The following is a 12,952-nucleotide window of genomic DNA, read 5'->3' as shown; positions in this document are numbered from 1 at the left end:
GTGCAGAATACAACTAGAAGCAGATGTAACGTAAGCAATAAAAAATTAAACCAAAGCAAAAGCAAGAGTGCTGACCATAGCGTCCAGTCAGATGTTAGCTTTTATTCAACAGTCTACGCTGAGGAAACTAAACAAAAATTGTGATTGCAGAAAAGAATAATTCTCCTTAAAGTGAATCTGAAGCCCCATGTGACACGATAAGATAACCATATTCACATATGATACTAGCCCTACTAGGAATTCATGTGAAGTCCTATTCTGTTTTCCAATACAGGAAGTGTTAAAAAAACTTTAATTATCTATGCAAAAGAGCTTCTCTGAGGTAATCAGCCAACTTAGTCCAACTCAGACCTGTTTTTGGAAGAGCTTAAAACAGCCAAGAAACAGTGAGAGAAAGCTTGAGATAAACTGCAACTGTGACAGTCTGATGCAATATTATATATAAAGCTATATAACTGAAAATAAACATGAAATATAATTTTCTTAGCTACTAATGTTCTTTTTATTATCCGTACTACAAATATAATTCATTATCTCAAGTTTTCTTTCGTTTCAGATTTACTTTAAGTATAGATATATAAAATCGTTAATAAATTAATTATAATCCCATGAAAAACAGTAACCTGTGACTGTGCTAAAGCAGTGGCTCCTTTGCTGTCTTTGGATAGGAAGAACCGGATGGACAACAGAAGTTCTTGAATAGAGCACCGAAATTCCTCCTCATTTTGACCTCCCGTTGCAAATGCAAAGAGTTTTCTAGATTGAACAATATATTTATAGATGTACTCTTGGGCCTATGACAAAAGGAAACAAAAACTGTTATAACTATTGGTTATACAAATAAAGATCTGTGAATATTTTTTTTTTCAGTCTGATTTAAATATTACTAAAATTAAATATATTAACTACTGGTAAGTGGAGCCAGGTGGAAGATACTGTGCATAGCTTAAATGCTTAAACTCCAGGAAAAAAAAACACAAACCAGTTACAGTAGGTCTGCAATAAAGGATTAAATGTGTTTATTATCAGCATATGGATCTGATTCTGTCTCTGTCACATGCATGTAATCTAGGCACAACTAGGATGTAATCTCGGCACGCAGTCTGGAAAGGGGATGTACGGAAAGCCAAGCTCTAGAAGTTCATTGTTTAATGCTGCAGTCTGCCAGGTGGACCCTTATGACAGGAAAAGAGAGCAGAATGTTGTTAATTCATCTTTGTGCTAATTCTGTTCATTGTACATATTATGCTAGGTACACTACACACCATACAATTTTCTCTTATATTTACCTCTTAGATTTACCTGCCAGATAGCTTTTTTCCATGCTGTAGGTAAAATCTAACAGAAGAATCTAACTGAAAATTGTATGGTGTGTACCTAGCATTACATGCTGAGGGTGACACTGTCCTCAGTCTTTGGTGCTCAACTGCAAGAGGGAGAAACAGCTGTACAGAAATACATTGGATAGTGTACAGCAATGATCAGATCTGCAGCAAATAGAAAGTGTGTGTAAAAAGGGTGACCAGTTCTGAGACCTCTTAGGTCCTACTCCCACTGCAATGGAAAAAAGGATTTTTGGGGGGCCTTTTTACCACATCGGAAAATGTACAGTGATCAGATACTATCATTGTTATAGGATCCGTTCACACTTGTAAGACAGCAATGGATCAGTTGCATCGATGCGTTCAGCGGAAAGCAAAGTTGGAACCTGCACAGTAATTACTGTGCAGCGGATGCATTTCCCATGGAAGCCTAAGGTGGAGACGCATCTGCTTCAGATCTGCTCTAGACTCCACTGGACCACACCGGACCATCGGAGTGTACAATACACTGTCTGCTCCAGCTGGCTTTAGGAGCTCTAGCTCTAGTGGGGACCACGCTTTAAAGGTGCAATCATTTTAACTGCATTTATCTTATCCTTAAAACCATTACACTACCACAGTACGTACAACTACCGGATCTACCACCACCAAAAAAAAAAAAAAAAAAACGTATTCCTAAATGTACTAGTTAGGGAAAAGCTAAAATAAAACTACACAAAATCTCAGTACTTGGAACCAGCTATCATCATGATCTGAATTACTCCAATTATAAAAATACTGAAATGGGCTGACTGCCAAATTTCACTAGATCAAAGCGAGGCAGCATGAATCAGTAATAGAAAGTTCAACCTGTATGGAAATTAGTACAAGAGCATGTCTGATTTTTCCTTTCATTACCTTTAATACCTCCTGGATATGTTCTTGTCGCTCAGCTTCAATTATTCGGTCCACATACCATTTCAGCACTTTTATGAGGTCTCTGAGAAGCCAAGACATTGTTCAGAAGTTAGGATTTTTGTAAACAGAATGCGCTTAACATATATTTTTTAATAAGACCCAGCAAAGAGCAGTGATGTGCAAAGAGCAGCAAACCATAGCAACAAGAGCCAATATCATTCTTGCAGAACAGTCAAAGGAAGATGATTGCGGTTACAATTTATACAATTCTCATGACCTTTGATATCTAGGAGGATAATAAATGTAAAAGATAAATCACAGCCATACCTGTAAGCAAGAGCACCAGAAAAATGTCCTTCTATGTAGGTGTCCATTACAGGCTTAAAGTGCTGAAATTTGCTATCCTGTAGTAAGTTAATTATATGAACCTAAAAAGCAAAAAAAAAAACATATTAATGTCCACTTTCAATTAGACACAAGATGGCATTAGGCACAGAACTCAATATTTAAAAAAACCAGAACCATTTCCAAATTCAGCCAATTCCCTGGCAGTTATACTGCCCCTGAACATAGAAGAAACATTTCAAAGCACAGTGCTCTAATTCTTGTAGGACTGTCTCTGCCGATTTTATTTCTTAAACCAAACCTTAATATTGACAATGGTGACTGCAAGCTGCTCCAAACACTAAATCCCAACATTCACTGTTCGAGACCAAGTAAACAATTGATACCTGACTGTGAATGATCTTTTGCCTTGATGCTGCCACACACCCCTAGATATTTGAGATATTTGGTTAGATGTTAGCAGATATCAAAGAATACTGATCTGTCTGAAACTGCAACTAGATTTTTTACTGCAGTACCAATGTAGTACACAGCTTTTTAAATGACTTTTGGGGTTACTTTTTTTTGTTATAGGCCCATACACATGCCAGATGCATGCCACACAATAGGGATCAACACCCAATCCCTAAGCAACATTGAAAGGCAGAGTCTGACAGCTATGCATGTCGCTAGTGATGTGTTCTGTTCCTATGTGAGGTGGCAAAGCGTTGCGACACTGTGCAGATGCATCTGTACTCACTGTACAGTGGCGTATCTAAGGAGCTGTGGGCCCTGATGCAAGTTTTACATTTCCCCCCCCCCCAGCACTCTATACATAACAATTGATCCGGCACACCAAAACCTGCCAATGGCAACTACAGTGTCAGAGGTGCAAGAAGGGGATGGGAAACAGTTTGTTAATGATTACCACTATTCAAAGTATCTATAGAAGTGATTATTATGAGCACAGGACCAATAGAGAGCTAATAGTGCAGTTGAGAGAGGGCCCTTTGGGGCCCCTCTGGTCCAAGGGCCCTGATGCGGTCGCTACCTCTGCACCCCCAGTGGCGTTGCTAGCCCCAAACTGATCTATTTTGGGGTGCGCCTGTTCTCCCCGATACTTCCACCACATTAAATAGTCCCACTTCAAAGCCCGGAGACAGGGGACTGTTGCTGTGTAATGATATCACTATAGTTCCGTGGAGGAAGGATACCTTTTACATTGCAGTGCAGCTGTTTTGAATCACATAGCGGCAGCAGGAGACCAGGAAGCCCATGCCAGCAACTGGAGGATTACTTGGTCGGCGGATCCTGTGGTTGTTTATCCCCCTCATCCTTCCTCACACGCTGCCTATCATCTGAAGTGTTAAAAAGCAGTGTCTGGTTATCTGGAATGTCAGGCATGTCAGTGGAAGGCAGCCTGACAGTGTTTTTCTTCCCCCACTGCCCGTTACTATGCTGTGTGCAGGCTGCTCTGGAATGGAGGGTTATTTTCCTAAGGTGAAGGCAGTGTGCTTTGTACACAGCAGGAGGGCTTCTGTCTGTTGTGTGTCAGAGGGCTTGTTGTGAAGCTGGCAGCCTGGTTCAGTGGGAAGATATTTATCAGAGGTGGTAGGAGTAATGCAGCATACCACTATATGTGTATGTATTTGCCTTTTTCATATTGCTTATACCCAATCTTTCTCTCTATTTCCACCCTCTCTCTTACTCCACATTTCCCCTTTTCCATCTTGCTCAAAATATATGGGCATTCTCTCATACTCTGATGCTTAGAAGACACTTTAACTGAATAGAAAATTGGCCAGTTAGTTACCTGGGGCTTCTTCCAGCCCCCTGATTTCTTCTTGGTCCCTCACTGTCATCTTGTGCTTCTTAGTTTCCCCACTGTCGCCCTCCAATGCTGGATGCATGGCTCTGTGGCGGTTGCCACCTCCAAAGCCCTCATGTTGCCGGGAAAGCTGTGTGCTTTAGCAGAAAGCAAAAATTGGTACTGCGCATGCACAGAACGCTCCTGGCAGTGGGAGCGCAATAGAGGAGTTGCCCAGCTTACAGAGGGAGACAGCGAAAGAATGGCGAAATTACAGCGTGGGAACAGGAGGACTTCAGAGGCTGGAAGAAGCCCCAGGTAAGTAAATGAGCAATTTTTTTTTCAGTTAAAGTGTCCCTTTAAATGAAATGTAAGAAGTCTTATGTCCTGCATGCAACACTTACATGTAATATAATATGCTTGTACATATGTAATATGCCTGCACTTGTGTGTTATTTTTAAAGGATAATAGGCCATAAACCTTTTGCAATTTTTTACTTCACGCCCTTTCAGAGGGGGAGGACCTTTAGAGTGGCATTGTACACAGGAAACTGCTATAGGAGATATCCTGCCTAATTATTATGTAAGGGATTTGCAGCTTTCTAATCACCATGGGAAATCGTGCCTAATGTTCTTGTTGTAACATATTGTAACCCGAGTTCAGACACTATTAAGTTGTGCGCATCATATTTTCACCACCACAATCTGTCATGACCACGCCCATTCAACCCCCAGCACTGGTGCCCAAAAGTGTCCCGAATCTTAAGGGATCCTAGCAATGCCCCTGGCACCCCCTATTGCTATGCCCCTGCACAGGGGTACTACGACCGCACTCATGCTTGAAGAGGAGTGTGGCCTTGATTAGATTACCAACCATCCCTTGTCAAAAATCTTTGGGGCTCCATGAGCAGCAACGGGGGATCAGAGGTCACCATGGAAAGCCTCAATAGGATCCAGAGGCTTCCCTTTTCTTAGGTAAGTTGCGCTTTTGTAGGCAAGGTTTTGTAGCCAAGTCTTTCCAGCCAGCAGGCAGAAGGAAGTTGGGGAATTGGACTTGGGGCTAATCATGTGGCTCCCAATCACATGATCACTGTAATTAACCGTTGACTATCCATCTTAGAGTATTTCCAAACGATCATATTGCCCATCTATCTTACAGTTTTTCCAAACACTGTAAATAGTAGCTATCTGGACCTTTCCCTCTCTCAATGGGTTTGGCTTTTTTTTTTTGTGGGGGGTGGGGGGAAGGGGGGGGGGGGGTTGAGAAAAAAAAGAAAGCAGACACTGGGCTCGATTTACTAATGGTATCTCCAGAAAAAGCCAGGCCTCTCTAGTGGTCAAATTTAAAGTGATTTTGTAAACCTGGGCAAGATATTTTATGACTGTCCACCATTAGATTGCAACCTAAATATTAATAAACACTGTGGAGCTTTCTCTAAAGCGAGCACGATGTCTGGCAAATGCTTAAAACATAAATTGGATAACATTTAACTAAACCTACCTGCACACCCATCTCCCTGACATCTTATTTTCCACCCCACACATGTGGTGTCACTGTTTCCTGTAACTTCATACTTTACTATCAACGAAGTATTATAAGAAAGCCTCAAGTTTGTTAATACTTTTAAATTAACTTGCAACTGACAATTACAATTAGTTCAAAGAAGGCAATGCATTGAAATCAACAACAATATATATACATGTACATATAAAAGACATATACACAGACTATTGCATTCACCCAGGAATATCACCCTAGCCACAGTAGTCCCTTGAAAATAAGATAGTAAATCGAAGCAAGAGAGCAAGAATTGACTAGCATTGTATCCCGTTTGTGTTCCAACTGAAACAACACTCAAGGAAAGTAAACCAGATGATTAAAATGCTGATGTGCATTTGAGGAAGAGCATAAACTCAAAACATATCATGCGCTGCATGTTAACTGCAAAGTATTGCTATACTTCAATACCTCCTAACCCTTGACTGATACAATTTTTAGGACAGAATTGATTTACAAAGCAATTAGGGCCTAAAGACTACCAACTGCGTTTTCTATGGTAAGGCAGGGGCAAATCCAGGATTTTCAAGGGGGGGGGGGGGGGGGGGGGATTCCTGAAAGCGGCATGCGGCCAAAACATGATGTGCGTGGAGCCAAATACTAGCAACTTCTAGGCTAAATTGCACCCAGGGCAAGGGCGTAAAATGTGCTCCAATGTGGAGACAGGTATAGGTGCCCACAGTATAGGTAGCCAGCCGAGTATAGGTAGCCCATATAGTTGCCCCCAGTATAGGTTAGATAGGTATATGGCTCCAGTATAGGTTAGATAGGTATATGGCTCCAGTATAGGTTAGATAGGTATATGCCTCCAGTATAGGTTAGATAGGTATATGTCCCCCAGTATAGGTTACATAGGTATATGCCCCAGTATAGATTAGATAGGTGTATGCCCCAGTATAGATTAGATAATTATATTCCTCCAGTATAGGTTAGATAGGTATATGGTTTCAGTATAGGTTAGACAGGTATATGGCTCCAGTATAGGTTAGACAGGTATATGGCTCCAGTATAGGTTAGATAGGTATATACCCCCCAGTATAGATTAGATAGGTATATGTCCCCCAGTATAGGTTAGATAGGTATATGCCCCCCAGTATAGATTAGATAGGTATATGCCCCCCAGTATAGATTAGATAGGTATATGCCCCCCAGTATAGCTTAGATAGGTATATGCCCCCCAGTATAGCTTAGATAGGTATATGCCCCAGTATAGGTTAGATAGGTATATGGCTCCAGTATAGGTTAGATAGGTATATGCCTCCAGTATAGGTTAGATAGGTATATGTCCCCCAGTATAGGTTACATAGGTATATGCCCCAGTATAGATTAGATAGGTGTATGCCCCAGTATAGATTAGATAATTATATTCCTCCAGTATAGGTTAGATAGGTATATGGTTTCAGTATAGGTTAGACAGGTATATGGCTCCAGTATAGGTTAGATAGGTATATACCCCCCAGTATAGATTAGATAGGTATATGTCCCCCAGTATAGGTTAGATAGGTATATGCCCCCCAGTATAGATTAGATAGGTATATGCCCCCCAGTATAGCTTAGATAGGTATATGCCCCCCAGTATAGCTTAGATAGGTATATGCCCCAGTATAGGTTAGATAGGTATATGCCCCAGTATAGATTAGATAGGTATATGCCCCAGTATAGCTTAGATAGGTATATGCCCCAGTATAGGTTAGATAGGTATATTCCCCAGTATAGGTTAGATAGGTATATGCCCCAGTATAGGTTAGATAGGTATATTCCCCAGTATAGGTTAGATAGGTATATGCCCCCAGTATAGATTAGATAGGTATATGCCCCCCAGTATAGCTTAGATAGGTATATGCCCCAGTATAGGTTAGATAGGTATATGCCCCAGTATAGATTAGATAGGTATATGCCCCAGTATAGGTTAGATAGGTATATTCCCCAGTATAGGTTAGATAGGTATATGCCCCAGTATAGGTTAGATAGGTATATTCTCCAGTATAGGTTAGATAGGTATATGCCCCAGTATAGGTTAGATAGGTATATGCCCCAGTATAGGTTAGATAGGTACGCGGGGGGGGAGCGGGGAGAGAAGAGTTTCCACTTACCTGCCTTCATCCTGCACGCAGCTTCTATCTTCTGCTTGTCCCGGCACGCGTCGCATTGGTAAGAGCTCCCCCTGTGATGACATGCGGTACGTCATCACAGGGGGCGCTGTTACCGTAGCGACAGACGCCGGGACAGGAAGTACATGGAAGCCGTGCAGGATCCAGGCACCGTAAGTGTAAAGTCTTCTCTCCCCGCAGCTCTGCCTTACGCCTGCCGCCAGCAGTAACCGAGGCCCCCCGCAGCGCCGCACAGACACATATCCTTCTGGTCGTGGGGGGGGGGGCAGACACCCGGAATACCCCCTTCGGTGCGCCAGTGTAAGGGAAAAAAAGGATTTTAAAAATGTCCATTACTTACCAAGCAATCAAATACCTTTGATGCATATTTCTGAGAACTTTCATTTAAAATACCAAATAAGGTGTCCAGTGTATCTTGAAGAAACTGTAAAATTAATGGTAAAATTCATTGTTGAAGGATTAAAAAGTTATCTATTTAAAACAATAAAAGCAGAATAATCCAGTACCAATGGTCCAATGATATGCAAATCCAAGCCCTGAAGTCCCAGGTAGTGTTCAAGCATCATCCAAGAGGGTCTGCGCCATCTTCATAAAATAATTTTTATTGAAAAATAGTTACAGCCTTAAAAGTGAGTACCTGTTCCAATGTGACGCACATCGTTTTGGACAACCAAGACCTTTCTCAAACTGCCACAAGCACAACCTTGAGAAAAGACTGTGCGTCATATTACTCACTTTTAATGCTGTAACAATTTTTCAATTAAAGTGGACCTGAACTCAGAACGCTCTCTTTGCTACAAAAGATAAGCAACAGCATAATAACCTTTAAACAAAAAAAAATAAACATTTTGTTCCAGCTGATACAAATCCTAAAATAAACTTCCTGATTCATGGAAGCAGACATATTGTTAATATAGCACATAAAGAAATAACTGTGCACCTGTCTCCTTAAAGGTGGTCATACATGGTACAATTTTTCAATTAGATAATTTAGTTTGATTATTCTGTTAGATCGAATATAAAGATTTTTCCAGTATGTCCGATCATTTATCCCGAAAAAACAGGATAATCGTTCGAATTTCTTGATCTGGAAAAAAAAAATTCAACTTTCATTGAATTCGATCATTTAGATCGAATAAACGGGAAAATCGAACGTTTTTATTGTACCGTGTATGGCCAACCATAAGACCTTTCATTCAGTTACACAGCCACGAATACAACAGCTTGACAAGAAGTAAAGATACCTCAAATCTTGGTGATGGAGGGTTTCTGGTGAGCTGGGAAGGGTGACCAGGGGATGAACAGGACGGCACTACAGCAGTTTCCCACCAAAACCGGCGCTTGCTCACGTGCAATGTCCTTAGAGAGACCGCGCCGTATGGCTCACTTCATAGGACCTTCAGGCCGCGCCTCCGGCGCTGTCTCATTGGCTGGAGTGTGTACAAGGAAGAGGTCAAATGTGATGGGGCGGGGATGTGCCATCTAGCGACAAAAAATCCGCATGGCGTATTAAATAGTATTGCTGGGATGCGTGCTTAATGCGTACAAACATTTGGGATAAGTGCTCAGTGTGTATAAAAATACGGCATGAGTGCAAAAAACATTCAACATTGTAAAAACGAAACATGAACCATAAACCTTACTAGGCATAGTGAAAAACCCACAAAGGGTTTCAGATTAGTGACATCTTCCATTACATGTGTGGCTTTGGTGCATAGATAAATTTGTGCATAAGTGAGTGCACCCTTAAACATCGGCATCATTGCGTATGCAGCTTTTTTTAATAGCTAACATTATTTAAAATCATACCTTTATTGTCATATTAAAAAACAAAAAGGCCCCCTTAACAACGCCCTCAAAGTTGCCACATTAAAAAAGGGGAGAGGGGGAGATTAGAAGTGGCCAAGCGGATACAATATCCCATTGGGGTACAATCCCCCTCTAGGACGCCACCATATCTCCCCTTACTAAGGGGAGGATACCCTAAAATACCTAGGAAGGTTAAAATAGCCCTTCGTCCCGTTCATCCCCTGGTCACCCTTCCCAGCTCACCAGACACCCTCCATCACCAAGGTTTGATGTATCTTTACTTCTTGTCAAGCTGTTGTATTCGTGGCTGTGTAACTGAATAAAAGGTCTTAAGGAGACAGGTGCACAGTTATTTCTTTATGTGCTATATGTTCTTTAGTTGTGCTCTGCACTGTGTATACTTGCTGCACGTCTCGCACTTAGACCTTTACAGCCAAACAGACAAGTGTGTGGACCAGGTGAAGCATTTATTAATACGTTGTGTGCAGGCTTATGCAGAAAGGCCAACCCTCCAGAGAATCAGCCGAGTGCCGGGTGTAACCATCAACTTTAGTGTACTAAGACATATTGTTAACATCCTGTGCTTTCAAGTGAGCTTATCTGCCATAGCAGTCATGTGACAGAGGAGAGACCTCAAATTACAATTTGTGATTAGATGCAAATGAGGGGAATTAAACAGGCTAAACTCTCTAAATAGAGGGTGCATTTCTCTATGTTTTCTTCTGTCCTGTGCAAGAGGTCAGGTCCACTTTAAGATTCTTTTGTGAAGATGGTGCAGACCCTCTTGGATGACAACATCAGAATAAAACAATAACAGTACTATGTCACACTTGGGTGATTTACCTTGACAATTTCTGAACCATCAATCTCCTTTAATTTGGTCAAGCAGCCTGGGATTTTGTCTGGATGCATCCGCCATTTTAGTAGATCCAACATATCTCCTAGTAATGCAAACAGAAAAAAACCAACTACTAGCACCTTAAATGAGCATAAACAAAAAATTTCCTTCTACATATATCTTGGTTAGTCGGAGTACCTTCAGATTATGTTTTTAAAGTCTTCCTTTCTGGAGGACATGGATTCCGTCCAAATGAAAGGGAACGCCGCTTACATTACAATAGCCCTGCATTTTCTCACTGAACCAGTCTGGGAGAAGGAAGTGTACTGTCCTCTGATCCTCTCTCATTCTTAATGAAATATCTGCCCTCAGACCAGGGCCGGATTTGTAGGAAGTCCAGAATAGGCCTGTGCCTAGGGCGGAGCCAAGGAAGGGGCAGGTTGACAAACAAGTAGTCAGCCTGCCAACAAGTGTCCCCACAGCTGCCGAGTACCGACACCATTTCCTACAAAAACGTAGTGCCTTCTCTGCAGCTGCCCCTGCTTTATTCTGTACACAGAAACATGTGTGTGTGTGCAGCGGCTATAGACAGGGTACAGAGCGGGCCGGGCAGCTTTACTAACTCGAGTGTGACAGGAGCAGCGACTTTATCTTTGCAGCCCTGCCCGCTGTCATTGTGTAAAATTGTTAAGGCTGCCCCGCCCCCGCTTCCTCCCCCTACTGTGCCCGAGCCATCTGAAACAGCAAGAGGAGTTCTGTGTTCAGCAGACACAGGAGGCTCGACTCCTCCCCCTCTTTTCCACATGGCTGAACTTCTCCTGCAGGAATAGTACAGCTGCCGGGTCCTGCCATCACATCCAGCTGTTTGAGTGAGAGAGCACTCATGATACGGGGAGCCAGGACACTGTAAGGTGATAAAGAAGTACTGTATGTGTTTTAAACAACACCTTAAGTTAAAAAAAAAAAAAACAACAACACAAACAGGATTTACACGTTCCTGGATTTTCTTCCAGCTCCCCATAGTGTTGTTGTTCTTTTCCCTCAGTTCCTTAGGACTGTCATATTGCTGACACCGCTCTTAAAGTTGCTAATGGGCACAGTCACATCTATGGCACATGCAATGTCCTGTGTGCACAGCACCTCCTCAATCATGCTCCCCAGTGACTGGGCACAGCAGCCACAGCCAGTAATTTTCTGTGCATTCGCGATTTGGATTATTTACGGACTAGGCATGTGCAGAATGCTCTGGACCACGGTTGCCTTGCAGCTTGGAAGCATAATGGAGGAGATTGCATGCTCCATAGCTGCAACTGAGATCAGCTTTTTAAGTGTAGCTACAGCAGATGGAGAGGAATGTAAAGGAAGTGAGGGGCCAGAAGCAGTATTCCTCCCCCTGCAGCTGGAAAAAGCCCCAAGTATGTGTAAATCCTGTTTTGTTTTTGCTTAGATCACATTTTCTGGAATTGTGCGGTGTTTTTTTATTCTTTAAATCACACTTGAGCTGTGCTTAAAGTGACCCTGAGACAAATAATAATAAAAGATTTATACATATCTGGGGCTCCCTTCAGGCCCCTCTGCCATGACTGCTCCCATGCCGCTGTCCTCCACCTTCTCCCATTAGCAGCCCCATAAGTTTGGCCAGTCGTCTAGGAGCGTTCTGTGCCTGCACAGTAGTGCTGCTCAGATGCGGAGTGCTCCCGGCGACAGGGTGCGCACAGTGCGTCCGACTCGTCAAGCTATCAGGTCTGCTAAAGGGGAATGAGGAGGCAGAGGAAGACAGCATGAGAGCGATTGGTGTGGAGGGGACAGAAGGAAGCCCCAGGTATATATAAAAAATATTATTCATCTCAGGGTCACTTTAAAACTCTGCACTTTTACTTACCTGGGGCTTCTTCCAGTTCTCATAGTTCATGAGGTCCCACAGCATTCTCTGGTCCCCCTCCATGCTCCTACTGGCAGCTCTGTAAGTTTGGCACTCTGACTGCACAGGCACGGTCCCATTCACACTCCCTTCTCAAGTATGTCCCCATTCCATCCTGCTCCTTTCACCCACACTGTGGCCCCCAGTTCTGGTCCTCCCATCCCCCTAATGCAGGGGTTCGAGGTGGGTCATCTGGCTTCCCATGCTGCTTCCCAAGACCCTCTTCTTCCATCACTGTGTGTACAAGCACAACTGTACTGGGTATGTGCAAGTACATGCCCAGTAGCACAAAGCAGATTGTGCAAAGATGAAAAGGCCATACACAAGTGGCTTTGTGCTACTGGGCATGTGCAGACCATACTCGA

At 42.7% G+C, this 12,952-nt stretch overlaps 1 protein-coding gene across 2 annotated transcripts in view; it reads right to left on the bottom strand.

Annotated features, from left to right (window-relative positions):
* Positions 1-12,952, bottom strand: part of DOCK4 (dedicator of cytokinesis 4) — a 480,752-nt gene that overhangs the window by 187,441 nt on the left and 280,359 nt on the right. For both annotated transcript variants that reach the window (XM_068276501.1, XM_068276502.1), the window contains exons 18-22: positions 10,672-10,769; positions 8,360-8,443; positions 2,547-2,647; positions 2,220-2,301; positions 624-794 (exon numbers count right to left, since the gene is read on the bottom strand). In XM_068276501.1, coding sequence (XP_068132602.1) covers positions 624-794; positions 2,220-2,301; positions 2,547-2,647; positions 8,360-8,443; positions 10,672-10,769 — 536 coding nt within the window. The remainder of the gene's footprint in view (positions 1-623; positions 795-2,219; positions 2,302-2,546; positions 2,648-8,359; positions 8,444-10,671; positions 10,770-12,952) is intronic.

This window comes from Hyperolius riggenbachi, chromosome 3, assembly GCF_040937935.1.
Source record: "Hyperolius riggenbachi isolate aHypRig1 chromosome 3, aHypRig1.pri, whole genome shotgun sequence".
NCBI lineage: Eukaryota > Metazoa > Chordata > Amphibia > Anura > Hyperoliidae > Hyperolius > Hyperolius riggenbachi.
This window is presented reverse-complemented; position numbering and strand designations above follow the sequence as displayed.